At 35.1% G+C, this 14,842-nt stretch overlaps 1 protein-coding gene across 2 annotated transcripts in view; it reads right to left on the reverse strand.

The window, feature by feature from the left end:
- CSMD1 (CUB and Sushi multiple domains 1) overlaps positions 1-14,842 on the reverse strand; it is a 1,073,555-nt gene that overhangs the window by 74,824 nt on the left and 983,889 nt on the right. For both annotated transcript variants that reach the window (XM_071442193.1, XM_071442195.1), the window contains exon 49: positions 5,825-6,013. In XM_071442193.1, the coding sequence (XP_071298294.1) occupies positions 5,825-6,013 (189 nt within the window). The remainder of the gene's footprint in view (positions 1-5,824; positions 6,014-14,842) is intronic.

Below are 14,842 nucleotides of genomic sequence, written 5' to 3' on the forward strand. Positions count from 1 at the left end.
AAAAGCAGTTTGGGCATTCTGGCATTGCTCCAGTTAGAGTCTTATCTGTTTATTTTTTGTATGCTTGTCTCCCAGAGCCTGGGATTGGAATGAACTGTTCCTGTTGCTAGAAGTTTATCAAGGTTGCTAAAGGCTTTTAGAGTGGCAGTGTTAAAGCGTATCAGCAAGGAGAGTTTCATTAAATAGAGAGTACTTTGAAATTTAAAGTAAAGCTGAACCAAACTGACAAAAATGGCATATTTTCTTTGGGGAGTGGAAACAATGACGCTACTATGCCACAACCAAGTATTTTGAAGCTCACAGCTTCATGATTGTTAAAGAATTAAGAATGGTCTGAGAAAATCTTCTGACTTGAGGAATTGTCAGCATGTTTCTTAGGTCAGTGATTAGATGAGACTGACAGGTTCCAGCTGGGAGATGTGCATTCAGAGTGTTAAAAATATGTCAGCCTTAATTGTATCTATTATCTTGCACAGCAGAAAAATATACTTCTTCCAATGCAAGGGGAAAAGCCTTTTATCTAGAAACTGAGATGTACTTATAGTTGCTCTTTCATGTTCCACATCATACTTTCCTTTATTTCTTATTAAAACCAGTAAATTTAAGGTGTATGGCAATCCTTTAAAGTATCTATACACCTGCATTACACCAGCAAGATACTTACATATAATTTATCTTCAAAGTATGCAATTTCATTACATATAGAAATAAAGCTGGAGAGTGCATTACAGGCAGACATTGAGTTTATTTTCATACACTGGAAAATCCCTAAAGTTAATCCACAAGCATTCATCATTCAGTGACCTGTTTCTGGCATTGAACAGAATAGTGCTGGAAAAGGCATTTAAATACCAATAACTGAAGTTAGAGAAAGAGAAGTCGCTAAAAGCAGGATTCAAAACAAAAACACATTCAGTGGCTTATGCGTATGATAGCCAGTTGGAAACATTAGAGAGAGTATTGACAATTCTCTGACTTGGATACATACAGAAAAAAAAAAGGAAGTGAAAATGGGGTTGGGGTTATAAAAAAATCTGTTATGAGGGGTTATCTAGTCTATTCTCCTATCACAAGTCAAAATTATACTTGACCAATTTTGATCTAATTTGTTTTTGGAAGATCTCCAGTGATGAAAATTTCACACTCTCAACAGGCAATCTCTTCCACTATTTCACTATCTCCTCTGAGAAAATAATAAAAAAAGAAAAACCTAACTTAGGATCCTGTTAAAGTAAGGTTAGCTGTAATTCCTCTGTCAAGAAAAAACAATTATTTCATTCATTTTGGAACTAATTTTAACTTAGTAAAACATTTATTTTAAAACTACCTGGTTTCACCTTAAATTTCTGGGATTTTTTTAGTCTAGAGTAATACAATTATTGTTTTATATTCTGAAGTATGGTCACTAGTTTATAAGAGATTGCTGGAATTAGGTATTTTTAATTTGCTACTTACCTCACATTTTTAACACTGTATGCAAAAAGGGATGTTTCTGCATAGAAATATTTACCAAAAAGGTAAAAGGCCCAAGCTTAATTCCATGCCCAATAACACAGAACACCTAATTTTATGAGGAAGTAGTTTGGTGGCTTCAGAGTCATAGGTCTTGTGCAAAATGCAAACGGGTATTTTCCAGCCCATTCTCCCAGGGCAGACACAGAACACAGTCATGGTCTTGGAATAATCTTTGTTCAGTACAGCAAAAAGTACAAAGTTCTCTAGCTCCACAGTGTACATCTATAGACTTCAAGAACAGAGGTAAGCATAACGACAGTGCCTGGAATCAGCATTTTAAGCAGGAACTGTTGGCATCTGCTAAACTTGTATCATGCTTCTGTCATAAAGAGAGCCTTTCCAAGTACTTACAATTCAGATAAGAACTTTCTTAAAGTAGGTACCTCCAGTTTTCTTTGATAAACCTACTAGGAAGTAACTCAAATAGTGAAGAGCAGCCAAGGGTTTTTCAAGACTCTTTAAAATTATTTTTAGCTCTTTCAGGAATGAGTGGGAGAAATGAGGCAGAACAAAGTCAAAAGCTGAGTCCTGTATAGGAAGAACAGGTGCGGTAAAGAGGGGCATTTGCTCATGCCTGCCAGAGACTCTGTTGCACTCTGACTCCAGACATGTCTCAGCCTCCAGACTCTGGCAACCCAGCACTGCTGAGCCATATTGACCCTGACAACTTGCTTTCAGTTTTTCATTCCAAACGCTCTTCTTGCCAAACTTCTCTTATATTTTCTCCTGTCTTTTCTTCATCTCCAGCCTCAGACCTCTCTTCCTACTCTCCTCCAGCATGGCAATCCATACATGAGCTAATCAGTGGCTCACAAATGTTGTTGCCAGTATCATTTCTGGGGCCCTACTATTTCCTCTTAGCAGCCACTTACTGTTATATAAGAATTGCTATTTTCTCTCCGTATCTCTTTTGAATGTAGCATGACTCATGTTTCTCTTTTCACTTCACAAATGAAATAAAAGCAATAACAGTAAGTTATAATTTCCTAGATAGGAGTCAAGTTTTTATACAACATTCAGGACATTATTACAACATCTGCATTTGAGAAGATGAATTGAAAATATCTTCTGACCCCATCAGATTAACTCATATTAGATGGTTTCATATTCAAATTAGATTTTGTTTAATAGATCTGCAAAAAAATAATTACCCTTTTTGATAATATGATCAAACTTGATTTCAAAAATTAATTCTGGCAACTTCAAGTTATTAATTACAAATGCAACCCTGCAGGACTAGTTTTACAGAAATTTCTTAACTAATCAAAGGGTTTTTGATTTAGAAAGATCCTATAATGAAATCCATGAACAGGACCAAATGTGTAATTTTAATTAATTTTTAAAGAGAATGCATTTTGATAACAGGTACTAAATAAATTTTGAAATATGCTCTCCATTCCAGAGTTTTTTGAAAAACATATGCCTCATTCAGACATACATGTTGGAATAATTGTGCCAGAGTTGTGAAGTTATATATTAAAATGAGGAATCTTACATTTATAAGAAATTTATAGTAAAGATTAAACAAACTATCTTGCAAATAGTATTTTCTCCCATTGTTTACAGAAATCTACATACCCATAGCCATATATATGGATGAAATTATAAATACAGCTTAAAATTAAAGAAAAAACCTATTTGTGAACATGCTAGATTGCTAAAATTTCAAAACTCCTTCTTGCAGATAGTGATAAAAAAAGTTCAGACACAATGTCTGAAGTATTTGACAATTTTCTTGAGTACTCTGTAGTTCTGTTCAGAATCTATTACTTTCTGAGGCTCTTTGACCCTTGGTTATCCACTATCAATCCTGGGATGCTATATCGAGTCCTGCACATCCGTACATTTTCCCTCCTCCTTTCTGTGAATTATTTCATTTTGTCCTTAAAAGTGGGGACTTTTTTCTTAAATTGTTTAAAGAACTTTTTTCTCCATTCACAAACCGCATTATGTTTGGACATAATTTTCAACGTAAGAATGGCCAATTTGAAACACTTTCGGTGCCATTGTGAACAGAAAATTGTGAACATAAAATGTAAAAACTAAAAATCTAAAAGAACACTCTTGACATTATACTGTTCTAACAAAAGAGAGAAACTATAAAAAAAAATAACTATATAAGAATTTTTATGTGCTGAGTTGTATTTTCATTTTACAGAACTCTGATATTTGAACAATAGTGGAAGTAGTAGTAGAAAGCTAATATAGTCTGGCTAGATAAGCAGCAGAAAGCTAAGGGATACATTTGCATAGAATTTGTGACAGCTGAGGAATCACAAGATTTTAAATTCTGGAGAAAAGTAAACTACAGGGCCTCCTTACATTTATGGCCCCACCTCCCCCAGTCTAACAACTACACACAGAATACTGTCTCCATCCTCACATGCTTAAAGTAACTGAGCTCCAGATTGAGATGAAAAAATTTCTTTACCTTTTAAAAAAAAAGACACCTGCCAGATAGCCAGCAAAATAGCTCCCAAAGTTTCAGCAACAGTATTGACCTGATCAAATACAACAGTTTAGGCAGATGGGGCTTGTTTTTTCTTTTCCCATTATTCCCTGAGATTGTTAGGCCTCCAAGACATCCTGCAAGCCTAATACCTAAAACAACTTTCTCTACTAGTGGATGGAGGAGAGGTAAAACACCTCAGGACACTGAAAATGACACTAGACTTTCATGTTTAAGCAAATGAATCAAAACTTTATCCCACGTACAGATTTTAAAATTTTGTTTTAATCTGGAACAAAATTTTATCCTCCACTTTGCTGATCTCAAGCTGTAGGCCTAGACATTATTCCAGGTTCTTTAGTGCAAAGTGTCTGAATTTTCAATGCTAGCGCCAGAAACAGCACCTAAAACGCAGTTCAAGTCCAAAAGCAGCATTTGTCCCTAAATTTACTTCACATGCAGATCACACACAGATTCTCCCATGACTTAGTGACCTTCAGGAAGATCAAACAGAATCACATGCCATATCAAATCATATATGGAATATATGTGGCATTATACCATATAACATGATGGCATATGAGATTAGAAGACGTCCTGGATTCTGGAAGCACAGATACACAGGTCCTGCTTGTGGTACACTGACAGTGTGAGTTTCTCCCTGGACTGATAGGGATACAGACACATGGCCCTTCTCAACAGGAAAATGCTCACCAAAAGAAATATTTAGCTACCAAATTACTCTGTATAGAAGATAGGAACCTGTTCCTTCAAGTTCTTCAACTGCAGCCAGATTTCTGCAGCTTTTTACTTTTCTTACAAATAGGACACTCTCAAGAGTAAACATCATGCCAAATCTCAGCTGGCCTTTTTTTTTTTTCTTTTCTAAATCACAGAATAAAACTTTCATACTTCTGTCTTATGGTCTTTTTAGAAATATCTGAACCATCACCGAGATGGAACATCAAGCAAAATATTTTCTTGAAGAAGACATAAAAACTAATGTTAAAGTCTTACAATATTAAGAACAAGTAAATGCAAGTTTTAATCAATCATGTTCTTAAATATGAATGCTACTATAATTTCATTCCATAAATAAAGTAGACTAGAAGCAGACACGTTAGAATAGGCCATATATGATATGGGTAGAATTTGCAGCCTTCTTTCTCTTCCCCAGGTCCCTGATATTATCACAGAATCATAGAATAGTTTGGGTAGGAAGGGACATTAAAAACCATCTGGTTCCAAACATCTGTCATGGGCAGGGACACCTTTCACTAGACCAGGCTGCTCAAAGGCCCATCTAGCCTGGCCTTCCAGGGATGGGACATATACATTTGACAAACAGTAACAACTATTAACAAGAGCAGCAAGCTAAAGTAGAACCTGGTTCAGCTTCAGGATAGTAAAAACAAAATAAAACAAAATAAAACAAAAATAAAAGAAAAAAAAAGAGAGAAAAGAAGTTAAAAATTATGTCTTTAAAGAACTGGTTATAAAGTTATTTTCTAAAATAATATTTTCTAAAATAATAAAGCAATCCCTTATAACTAATGATTTTTTAAAATGTTCTGTAATACAATGTAATGACCTGTGGTCTGTTTATAGGTATGTACATTACTAAAGAATGAAGTACTGAAGACATATTTTTCACTTGGTCTGTATTTGACTGCATGAATATTTTTTAATACTTCAACCCTGCACATATGAGATACACAAGTCAGTGTGTGTTTGGATCAGGTCATGATGTGAGTGTTTCTCTTGGCATACAGCAGTATTGACAATGCTGCATCTTTGTTTTGTCAAACAGCCTTACAAGGAAATTATAGAAGCCTGCTCAAGAAGAAAGCATTATCTTACCGTGGCAGATTGGCACAGGAGAATCCCACTGGTACATTCCATTTTGGTAGCGCCTGCATGTCGCGTTATTGTGACCAATCATTCTATACCCGGGTTTGCAGTAATAGCGAACTTTGCTTCCAGCAGGACCACCCGTTTTATTTATAATTCCACCATTCCTCAAATTAGGGTTTAAACTGCAATAAGGAGCTAAAAACCAAAAAACAGACATACTAAAAACAAATCAAGTGCACTTAATGTACAAAATTAAGACTATTTATTACATGTAAAAACTTTGAATGCCACTAAAATCAATTCTGAAACCTTTACAGTACTTTTGGATCCTCAGTGAAGATTCAGACTACCTATAAAGAAACATCATGAAGTTCAAAAACAAAATTTATAATCAAAACCAGTTTGCACTGTTTCACATAAGGTAGCTACAGTCATGAAGCATATAGATTATTCAGTAAGTTCACTCACACTTAATAAACATTCTACTTCAAATTTGATAACTGTATTTAAAATTATTCTTTGAGCTACACAATATTCAAAAACAATTAGAAACAGCTTTATTAAAAATTTCAGTGCACTTAGACATGTACATCAGAGTTTAAACATTTTGTCAAATGTGTTTAAAATTTATAAGACAAATAACAGTACATTGATTCTTCAGATGCTTTTTTTCAGATTAAAATGCAGCTAATTTTTTGTACCTGTTCTCTCTTAGTTATGGGCAAGTATATTAACTTTTACAAAAAGCATGCAACTTAACTGATTGCAACTTCTTAAATGTTGAATATACACTACATATGAAGTAAGACAGAATGTACCTGTTTGAGTTTTGAAATGAAAGTAAACCTTGCTTAACTTTAATCACTACTCTACTAATATTTTTTGCAGAGGGGTTTTCATGACCAGCATTGTCCTCGAGAATCTGTTACATAAAAATTGATTTTTTTTTAATATATGCTGAGTAAGCAAAAGTACATTTTTTTTTTGTGTCAAAAAGTGAGTAATAAAGACCATTTCTTAAAATAAGGTTGCAGTAGCTTTCTGTAAGGATGGAATATGGATACCTGAACTGGACCCAGATCAAGCAGAAGTGCAGTATAGTTTGACACACTATATACAGAATTGTAACACGAATCTGTTTGTAGAATGCAAACATTTATCACTGGATAAAAGCAATATGAAAAAATTACCTGGACACACTGCTGATGTACAAGTCACTGTGTATTGGAAGCAGGTATCAAGCTTACTGAGATTATCTTTTCAGAAGCAGCATGGCAGGATCATGAAAATTTATTTCTGAAAATAAACCTGACTGCACATGCACCACTGAAATAAGCCTACAAACACTCTTCACAGAGAAGACACTGTTGAGCTCCACTGAGAACTAAATGTCAATACCAATAAGACTGAGACTGCAACTACTGTTGGAATACTCCCTCCATAATACTGAAATGTGTCTTAGATATACTGCAATACTAATTTTAATTTCTGCAGACAATTATCCAGTAGAAGTTGTTTTATTTTCACATGTGCATAATTACAGGTTTGGGTATACAGCTTTCAATTTTTAGCTCTATTTTTGAATTTTTATCTTTAATGTATATTTTGTCACCTGACTGTGCACCTACTATATCAATTACCACCTAAAGAAGAATGCTTTTTTTCATTGACAGAGATCATAGAGTTGATTATATTCCTAACCAAAACATTTCCTTTAAATGTCTAGATTTAGATGCAGTATATCAAAGTCAATATTTCTAGTAATAACACCCAACATAAGCAGCAAAGCTAAGTTTAACATTCAAGATACCAAAAAATATTGTTATCTGTTGAAATTATACTAGAGAGTTCTCAATTAAGCATCATTATTTCTACTCAAAATGTTATTTCTGTACATTCTTTTGTTTGGGGATTAACTGAAAAAAAACCCCTACTGAATCATAAAGGAAAAAATTAAAACTAGAATGAAAATTAATAAGCCAGGATGGTTCAGTAAAAAGATTTGTTTGGGGCCATGTTCTGTGTCCTTTATAAGCATGGTGACACTCACTTGTCTGCCTAAATTACATTAATTATCAAATTACTCTTTAAAAAGGGGACTTGGCATTTAAAGAACCACAATAAATATGGCTTTAATTTTCCTTTTAACATATTGAAGAATAAATAAGATTGTTATTACAAAACAAGCAGATTAAGACCTCTAAAATCAGCTGCATTAACCTCTTAAGTGCTATTTAATTTTAAATATCCTAGATCTTAAGAAAAGATGGTGAGTCATAAATAAAATATGCAATTCAGAAAAAACTTCAAATTTATTACATCAGTACTGCAATTTTAGACATAAAATATTTCTCTGTAGCCCAGAAATACTGTATAAAATTTCTAACCGTACTGTTTTTCTGTATAGTATTTTCATGTCTCCTTTTTTCTATCTCCTCCTATAACCATTTAATAGGGACTAGTAATTCTTTTATTAAACTGCTAACATTGTTATTCTAACAGTAAATTCTTGGCTAGATATAAAAGAAGAGGTCTTTTAACGCATAATAGATTTTTAGCATAACAGGTTAAACTTCACGTTCTGATTGCCAGGGTATTTATTGCCATGCTTTAGCTGTGGCTGATTACAACAGTAAATATATATGACTATCCAGAGAGAGAAGCTTTAAAATGGAATGAAATATGGGATATTCAGGCTGCTGAAATACACAGAATGATGTCAAAATACTGAAAATTTCCTTGGGAGCCAAAGGGGAAATCTATCAGTCATAATTTTTGCTTATGTCATAGCAATTAATAATGTCTTGAGCCCATAAGCATGGTTTAAGCTCTCCAGTGAATCAAGTGGTGCTCAGAGAGGACCTAGGCAAAAAAAAAAATCTTTTTAATTAATAAATTTATAGAAGAAAACAAGAAGGAAGACAAAGTAGCAATATCACTCAGAATTTACTTCAACATCCCTTTAAAAATACTTAATTTCTAAAGTTTACTGTTGCAGATATTCTACAGAAAACTATATCCTTCTTTCCAGATGAGGAAAGGATGAGTCATCATTACCTTGATGACCCCTGTATATTTTCTGCTTTCAACCATCTCTTCAGCCTACCATTACTAATGCCTACTTTTCCTGACAACCCAAGGTGGGTGAGTGGCAGCAGCTTCATGGACCGGTAGGAAATAGGGAAGAGGTCTGGAAAACGAGATGCCTCAGTAAAGCTTTGTGGTCATCTGCCATTGTGAAAGTTAAAGACAGACTTTCAAGTGTGAATATAAAATTAACAGAAGTGTTTTGAGAATAGGGAGGTTATAACTGAAGAAAGGAGAGAAAGAGTATTTGAGATGAAGGTGCTGATTTAAGAGCAATGGGGAAGAGTAGCCATGACAGATTGTGCAAAGAGATGAGAAACAGGAAGGGAGGGACTGGAGACCGGGAGAAAGCAATGAAAATGAGAGAAAAAGAAGTACTTGGTTAGCTATTAGTAGTGGTACCAAAAGGATTGATGAATCAGAAACTGAGATTGTGTTCAGAATAAAATATGACTCAGTGAAAGAAAAAAAAAAATTAAATCAAATGAAACTGACTAGTGGGACACAAAGAAAGAAAAGATCAGAGACAGAAGACAGGAAGGAGGATAACAAATTAGGGGTGTCTTTGTGAAGAGGAAGAGAAAGATGTTAAGCTAGATGGGAAAGAAAGATAGATAAAAGTTGGATAAAGAAAAACCTTATGTTTTCTACCACTAAAAGTAGACTATGATTTGTAGGGAGGGTTGGAAAAGGGGTAAAGAAGGGTTGAGGAGCACAGCTAGACTGTCTTGGCAGAGGCATTTTGACCATAATGGGTATAAAGTTTGGGACAAAAGGTATGATGAATGAGACTACATGAAGTGAAGTGGATTCCTTGAAGTAGAATGAAAAGTTCACCAGACAGTACAGAAAAGTTCCCATGTATCAGAAAGGGGGCTGTGCTCCCAGAGTGCCAAACTTTACACTTTCATGACTGTTAAGAGTGTTTCTGACACACATAACATACATTTTGTGATGTAAACCATGTATGTTTGGATAACTTATGTTTAAAACATTCATCCAACCTAGATCAGATCCATCTTCCACTCTTACAGAAATTCTTATTAATGACATTTTAAAGTAGTAGCAAGTCAGTAGCCATCAACAAGGTTACAGGTAAGCGGTGCCTGTAATCCACATCCATGTAAAAGTCCTACTAAGACTATAGTACTCTGTGCTGCCAAGACAGCATGATATGGATAGAAAGGGTGATACTCCAAGCAATGCATTATGTCTAAGCTATAGATAGCATGAGAAGAAGAAAAGTATTTTAAGCAAATTATCTAAAAATTCTGAAGATGGATTTTTATTTTACTCTGAAAAATACACTTGTTGATACAGTAAAGGAATAGTGATAAGTCTACATACAAGTCCCTTCTTAGTCTGTATCTTGGTAATTTTTAATCTGTTCTTTAAACTGAACTCCCTTCAGAGCCCAGGATGAAACCCACGTAACTTCTAGGATCAGGAACTGACATTAATAGAAGAACCACACAAAAAGCAATAAATAAATGTCTGAAGACCTGAAGTGTAAGCAAATGTTTGAAGAATGTCAGACTGAAACTACATATACTGTAAGCTGAGTGAAAATTTTGAGCTTAAGCAGAAATCCATACAGTGCACTCATAAAATGCTGCAGCCTTGTGTTAAGGACCACTGTGATAAAATGCTGTTTTTCTCCCAGCCAGTTTCTGGGGGAATTCGTCCTGGAATCCTATGAGGCTTAGCTGAAATAGGTGTAATCACACAGGAGTGCTCTCATCTCAGAATGACTATGTTTTAGCACAAAATGTGATAAACTTTTATGACCATTCCAGTGACTGAAGCAATTTTACAGTTATAATTTACTTTTCCAAATGACATATCATCCATGTCCTTTCAGGACCTCTTAGATAACAGTGTATTTTGTAAAGCAACATACTGAACATTTTCAGCTCACTTATAACCAAAACATTCAGCTAACTTAGCATCAGAACTTTTGTAATTTGCTACTGAATACCAACAGGGTAATAGCTGCCAGCTAAATCACATATCACTAGTCAATGGATGTGTGGACAGCAACACCTATAAACACTGATGTTGTATTTGCAGGACCACACTCTAACAAAGCATATTCTCTTAATAGCTGGAACATTTAAATATTTATGTTGAGGGGATTTTTTTGCTGTTTGAGACACTCTGTCTCAGGGAAGTTCAATTAAATGACTCCCAATTACAAATTAAAATTCTTTAAAGTTCCATGTCCAACCCTCCCAGATGATTTTGTAGAACTCACTCTCTACAGGGAATCTACAAAATTTTATCAAAGAACTGATCTTAGCAAAGGACTTGATTTCCCAGCAGTTTCCTTGATCAATAGTAAAAAAAAACTAATATGGAGAAGATATTTGTAAGTATTCACAGAAACAGCACTATATTTGAAATTATAAATAAATGAAAAAAATTTCTTCAGATACCATAATGATTTGTTCACCTTACATGCTAGATTTTATGTTGAGAAATAAAAAGTCACACCTCAGTACACTCCCTCCTTATAAGTTTCCCTTTTGGATACTTAATTGTCTTCATCATATTGCTGCAGAATCTTATCTCTTTGTACTGCTATTCTTTAAATATCCTCTGTAGTAGAGGGCTACTGTCATACTCACTTTATAGATAAGAAATTGGACACTGCCTAAAGTAAGTAGATAAGGACACATAAGAAAACTAAATATAGATTTTCTGATTACTAAACCATTTCCTTAATGAATGGACTATCCATTCCATATGTTACTTTTCATTTTAAAATGTACAGGATCAAAATGGAGAACAATACTCAACCAAGCAACAAAAAGGGATCAGGCTGTCATTCTTTTTCTTTTGCATTTTATTTTATATCTAACAAATAAACAACATGAAAAGACAAGATAAATTTTCAAAGACCTATTCCCTCTTTAGTGATATAGTTATGAATGTTTGCAAAATAAATATCTGACTAAATAACCTGCTATTTATATGACAGCTATTCTTACTGGTGGTTCAACATTTGTAAATCATCCTGAATATTTTTTGTGATTCACAGTACTTCGCTGTGACCTTCCTGCTGTGCAAATCACCCACCTAAAAGTTTACAAATTGGAGAAAAAACCATTATACAGAGTCTGATGAACTTCTTCACACAGTAAACAAACTAATCAATATTCTTTTATTCTAAATTGAAATAGAGAGGGAGTAGAAACACTTGTTTAACATGTCCAAAGCCTAAAAATAACAAGAAAAGAGTGGTGAAGAATTAAGCTTCTTGCAATTACTTAAGAGGTTAAAAGAACATAATAAAAGTGTGCTGAGTTGACCCTGCCTGGATGCCAGGTGTACGCCAAAGCTGCAGAATTGCTCCCCTTCTCAGCTGCACAGGGGAGAGAAAATATAACAAAAGGCCTGTGGGCTGAAATAGGGACAGGGAGAGATCATTCAGCTGTTACTGTCATAGGCAAAACAGACTTGATTTGGGGAAATTAATTTAATTTCTTACCAATCAGATCAGAGTAAGATAATGAGATATCAAACCAAATTGTGAAAAGCCTCTGCTCTGCCTGCTCTCCCCTTCCCCTCCTCTTTTCCCAGGTATGCTGGTTTGTCTAGGAGAGTATTAATTTTTTTCAAAGGTTCTAAAATGAGGCTGTGTTGTGGATTTCTGATGAAAACAGTGTTGATAATACAGGGATGTCACTGTTGAGCAAAGCTTACACTGAGTCAAGGTCTTTTCTGCTTCTCACACCATCCCACCAGCAAGGGGGCTGGGGATGCACAGGGATTTGGGAGGGGACACAGATGGGACAGCTGACCCCAACTGACCAAAGAGACAGTCCATAAGATATGGTGTCATGACCAACAAACAATATAAGCTAGGAGAAGAAGAATGAAGGACCAGTGTTGCAAGTTATGTTCAAATCACCATTAAGGCTGGTGTAGCCCTGCTCTCCTTGAGATAGCTGAACCCCTGTCAATGGGAAATGGTGAATGAATTCCTTATTTTGATTTGATTGCAAATGTGCAGCTTTTGTTTTACCTATTAAACTTTACCTGTTTATCTCATCCCACAAGTTTTCTCATTTTTATTCTTCTGATTCTCTGCTCCATCTTGTATCTTGCTGTGTGGGGAGTAAGCAAGCAGCTGGGTGGGCCTTAGTGGTATGCTAGGGTTAGAGAGCAATACAGGCTTCAAGGAAACTTGGCTTTGGTGCCTGGAGCACCTCCTCTCCCCCCATCTTCACCAACCGAGGTTTCTGCAGAGTTGCCACTCATGTATTCTCACTCCTTCTAGCTGCTGCTGAGTATATATATATATATATACATACACACGTATATATGTATATTTACATATATATATATATATACACATGTATATTTACATGTATATTTAAGTGTGTTTTTGCAGAGGCACTACCCTATCCACGGCCAGCTGCAGGTCCATCTTGGAACCAGCTGAACCCATTTTTTCTGGACATGGGAGAAGCCTCTAGCAGCTTCTCAAAGAGGCCATACTTGTAGCCCCCCCGCTACAAAAACCTGGCCACTTAAACCTGAGAAATAAGAAAAAATAGTGCTTTTGGAAGGAAATTGCAAATTAGCTTAGTAACCACTAGACTTATTTACTTTTGAATGAATAACCAAAAGTTAAACAAAAGCCTGTAACTGTTATAGTAGCAATGGCAATTTGAAAAATAGCAAAGGAAGTCCCCATCTGGTTCCCAAGTCCATGTGCCTCCAGCAGTTATGCCAGGTACTGTAGTGCACTTTCAATCCTTCTACCAATAATTAAAAAAAAAAGAAAAGATTAATCTACCTTTTCTTAGTTATACTTTTCCCCTAGCTTGCTTGGGTAGGAATGTGTATGCAGGGTTATAAATTATTGAGGGATGCTATTCAGATATTCTGTAGGTTAAGAAAGAGATGATTTAATATATAGGCATTAGTGCAGTTAGGAAATGTATAATTTAGACTAAAATCTAAGCTAGTGCAGGTATAATATGTCAAAGTCCTTAAAAGAATACCTGTCTGCTTTAATGCCTCAGCTTTTTTCCACTGAGATTTAGCAATAAGTCTTATATTACATGATAGCAAACATAATATTAAGCAAACAGCTTACACAATTAAGGTTGAATGCTAAAGAAAATATTAAGCATTCTCATGAAAGCTTCTAGCAGTTTTTAACAGTGAATAAAATTTGTAACTACAACTGAAATCTAGCTGTGACAAAATGACAATTTACAAAATTTTGTGCACAGGCATAGCTGGAGAAGAAAGGAAAGGTTATGGGAGGGCAGTAATTCATTTCAATAGGATCTTCATCATGAGGAAGCCTGCTGGCTCAGTCACAGCTGCCACAGTATCAATAGCCTTTTTGGGATCTTGTATTTTTCCTACTTTGATGATGTTGCTCTCCCTCATTAGGATTCAAATCCAATTGTTTATGCTGCCGCTCACTGTTACTCTTCTTTCATGCTGATTATTTCCATTGAATCTCATGTAAAATGGACAGAAGTTTAGAGAAAAATGCAGGCACTGACTGTTAGTGAAGCGGAAAAAGCTAAACTGTTGTTTGTTCCTAAAACATAGCCATAAGGATTGCATATCTCTCTCCAGTCCCCCAGTTTTATTGTTAGTCATAGCTAGTGCCATAATAATTGATGAATTGAGCCTAGAAATTACACACCACTTCTTCAGGACTGCAAAACATGTTTTGTGTACATGCAAAGATTTAACATATTTTGCCATTCCTCAAAAATCAGCCTCCTTAATAATTTGATACTTACAAACCAACACCTTCACATGAAGTCTATTCATGTAACCTTGATATTGCTTCCTCACTTTGAATTAATGAACGAAGGCCAGCTCCTTTCACTGTCACACATTTGAGGGCTACAATGTGACAGGTTCTCTTTGTTCCCTCTTGCACATTCTCAATCTATCTATTAA

The sequence above is a fragment of the Agelaius tricolor genome, unplaced genomic scaffold, assembly GCF_023055355.1.
Source record: "Agelaius tricolor isolate 1412-34295 unplaced genomic scaffold, bAgeTri1.0.p SCAF_1, whole genome shotgun sequence".
In the NCBI taxonomy this organism is placed as follows: Eukaryota; Metazoa; Chordata; class Aves; order Passeriformes; family Icteridae; genus Agelaius; species Agelaius tricolor.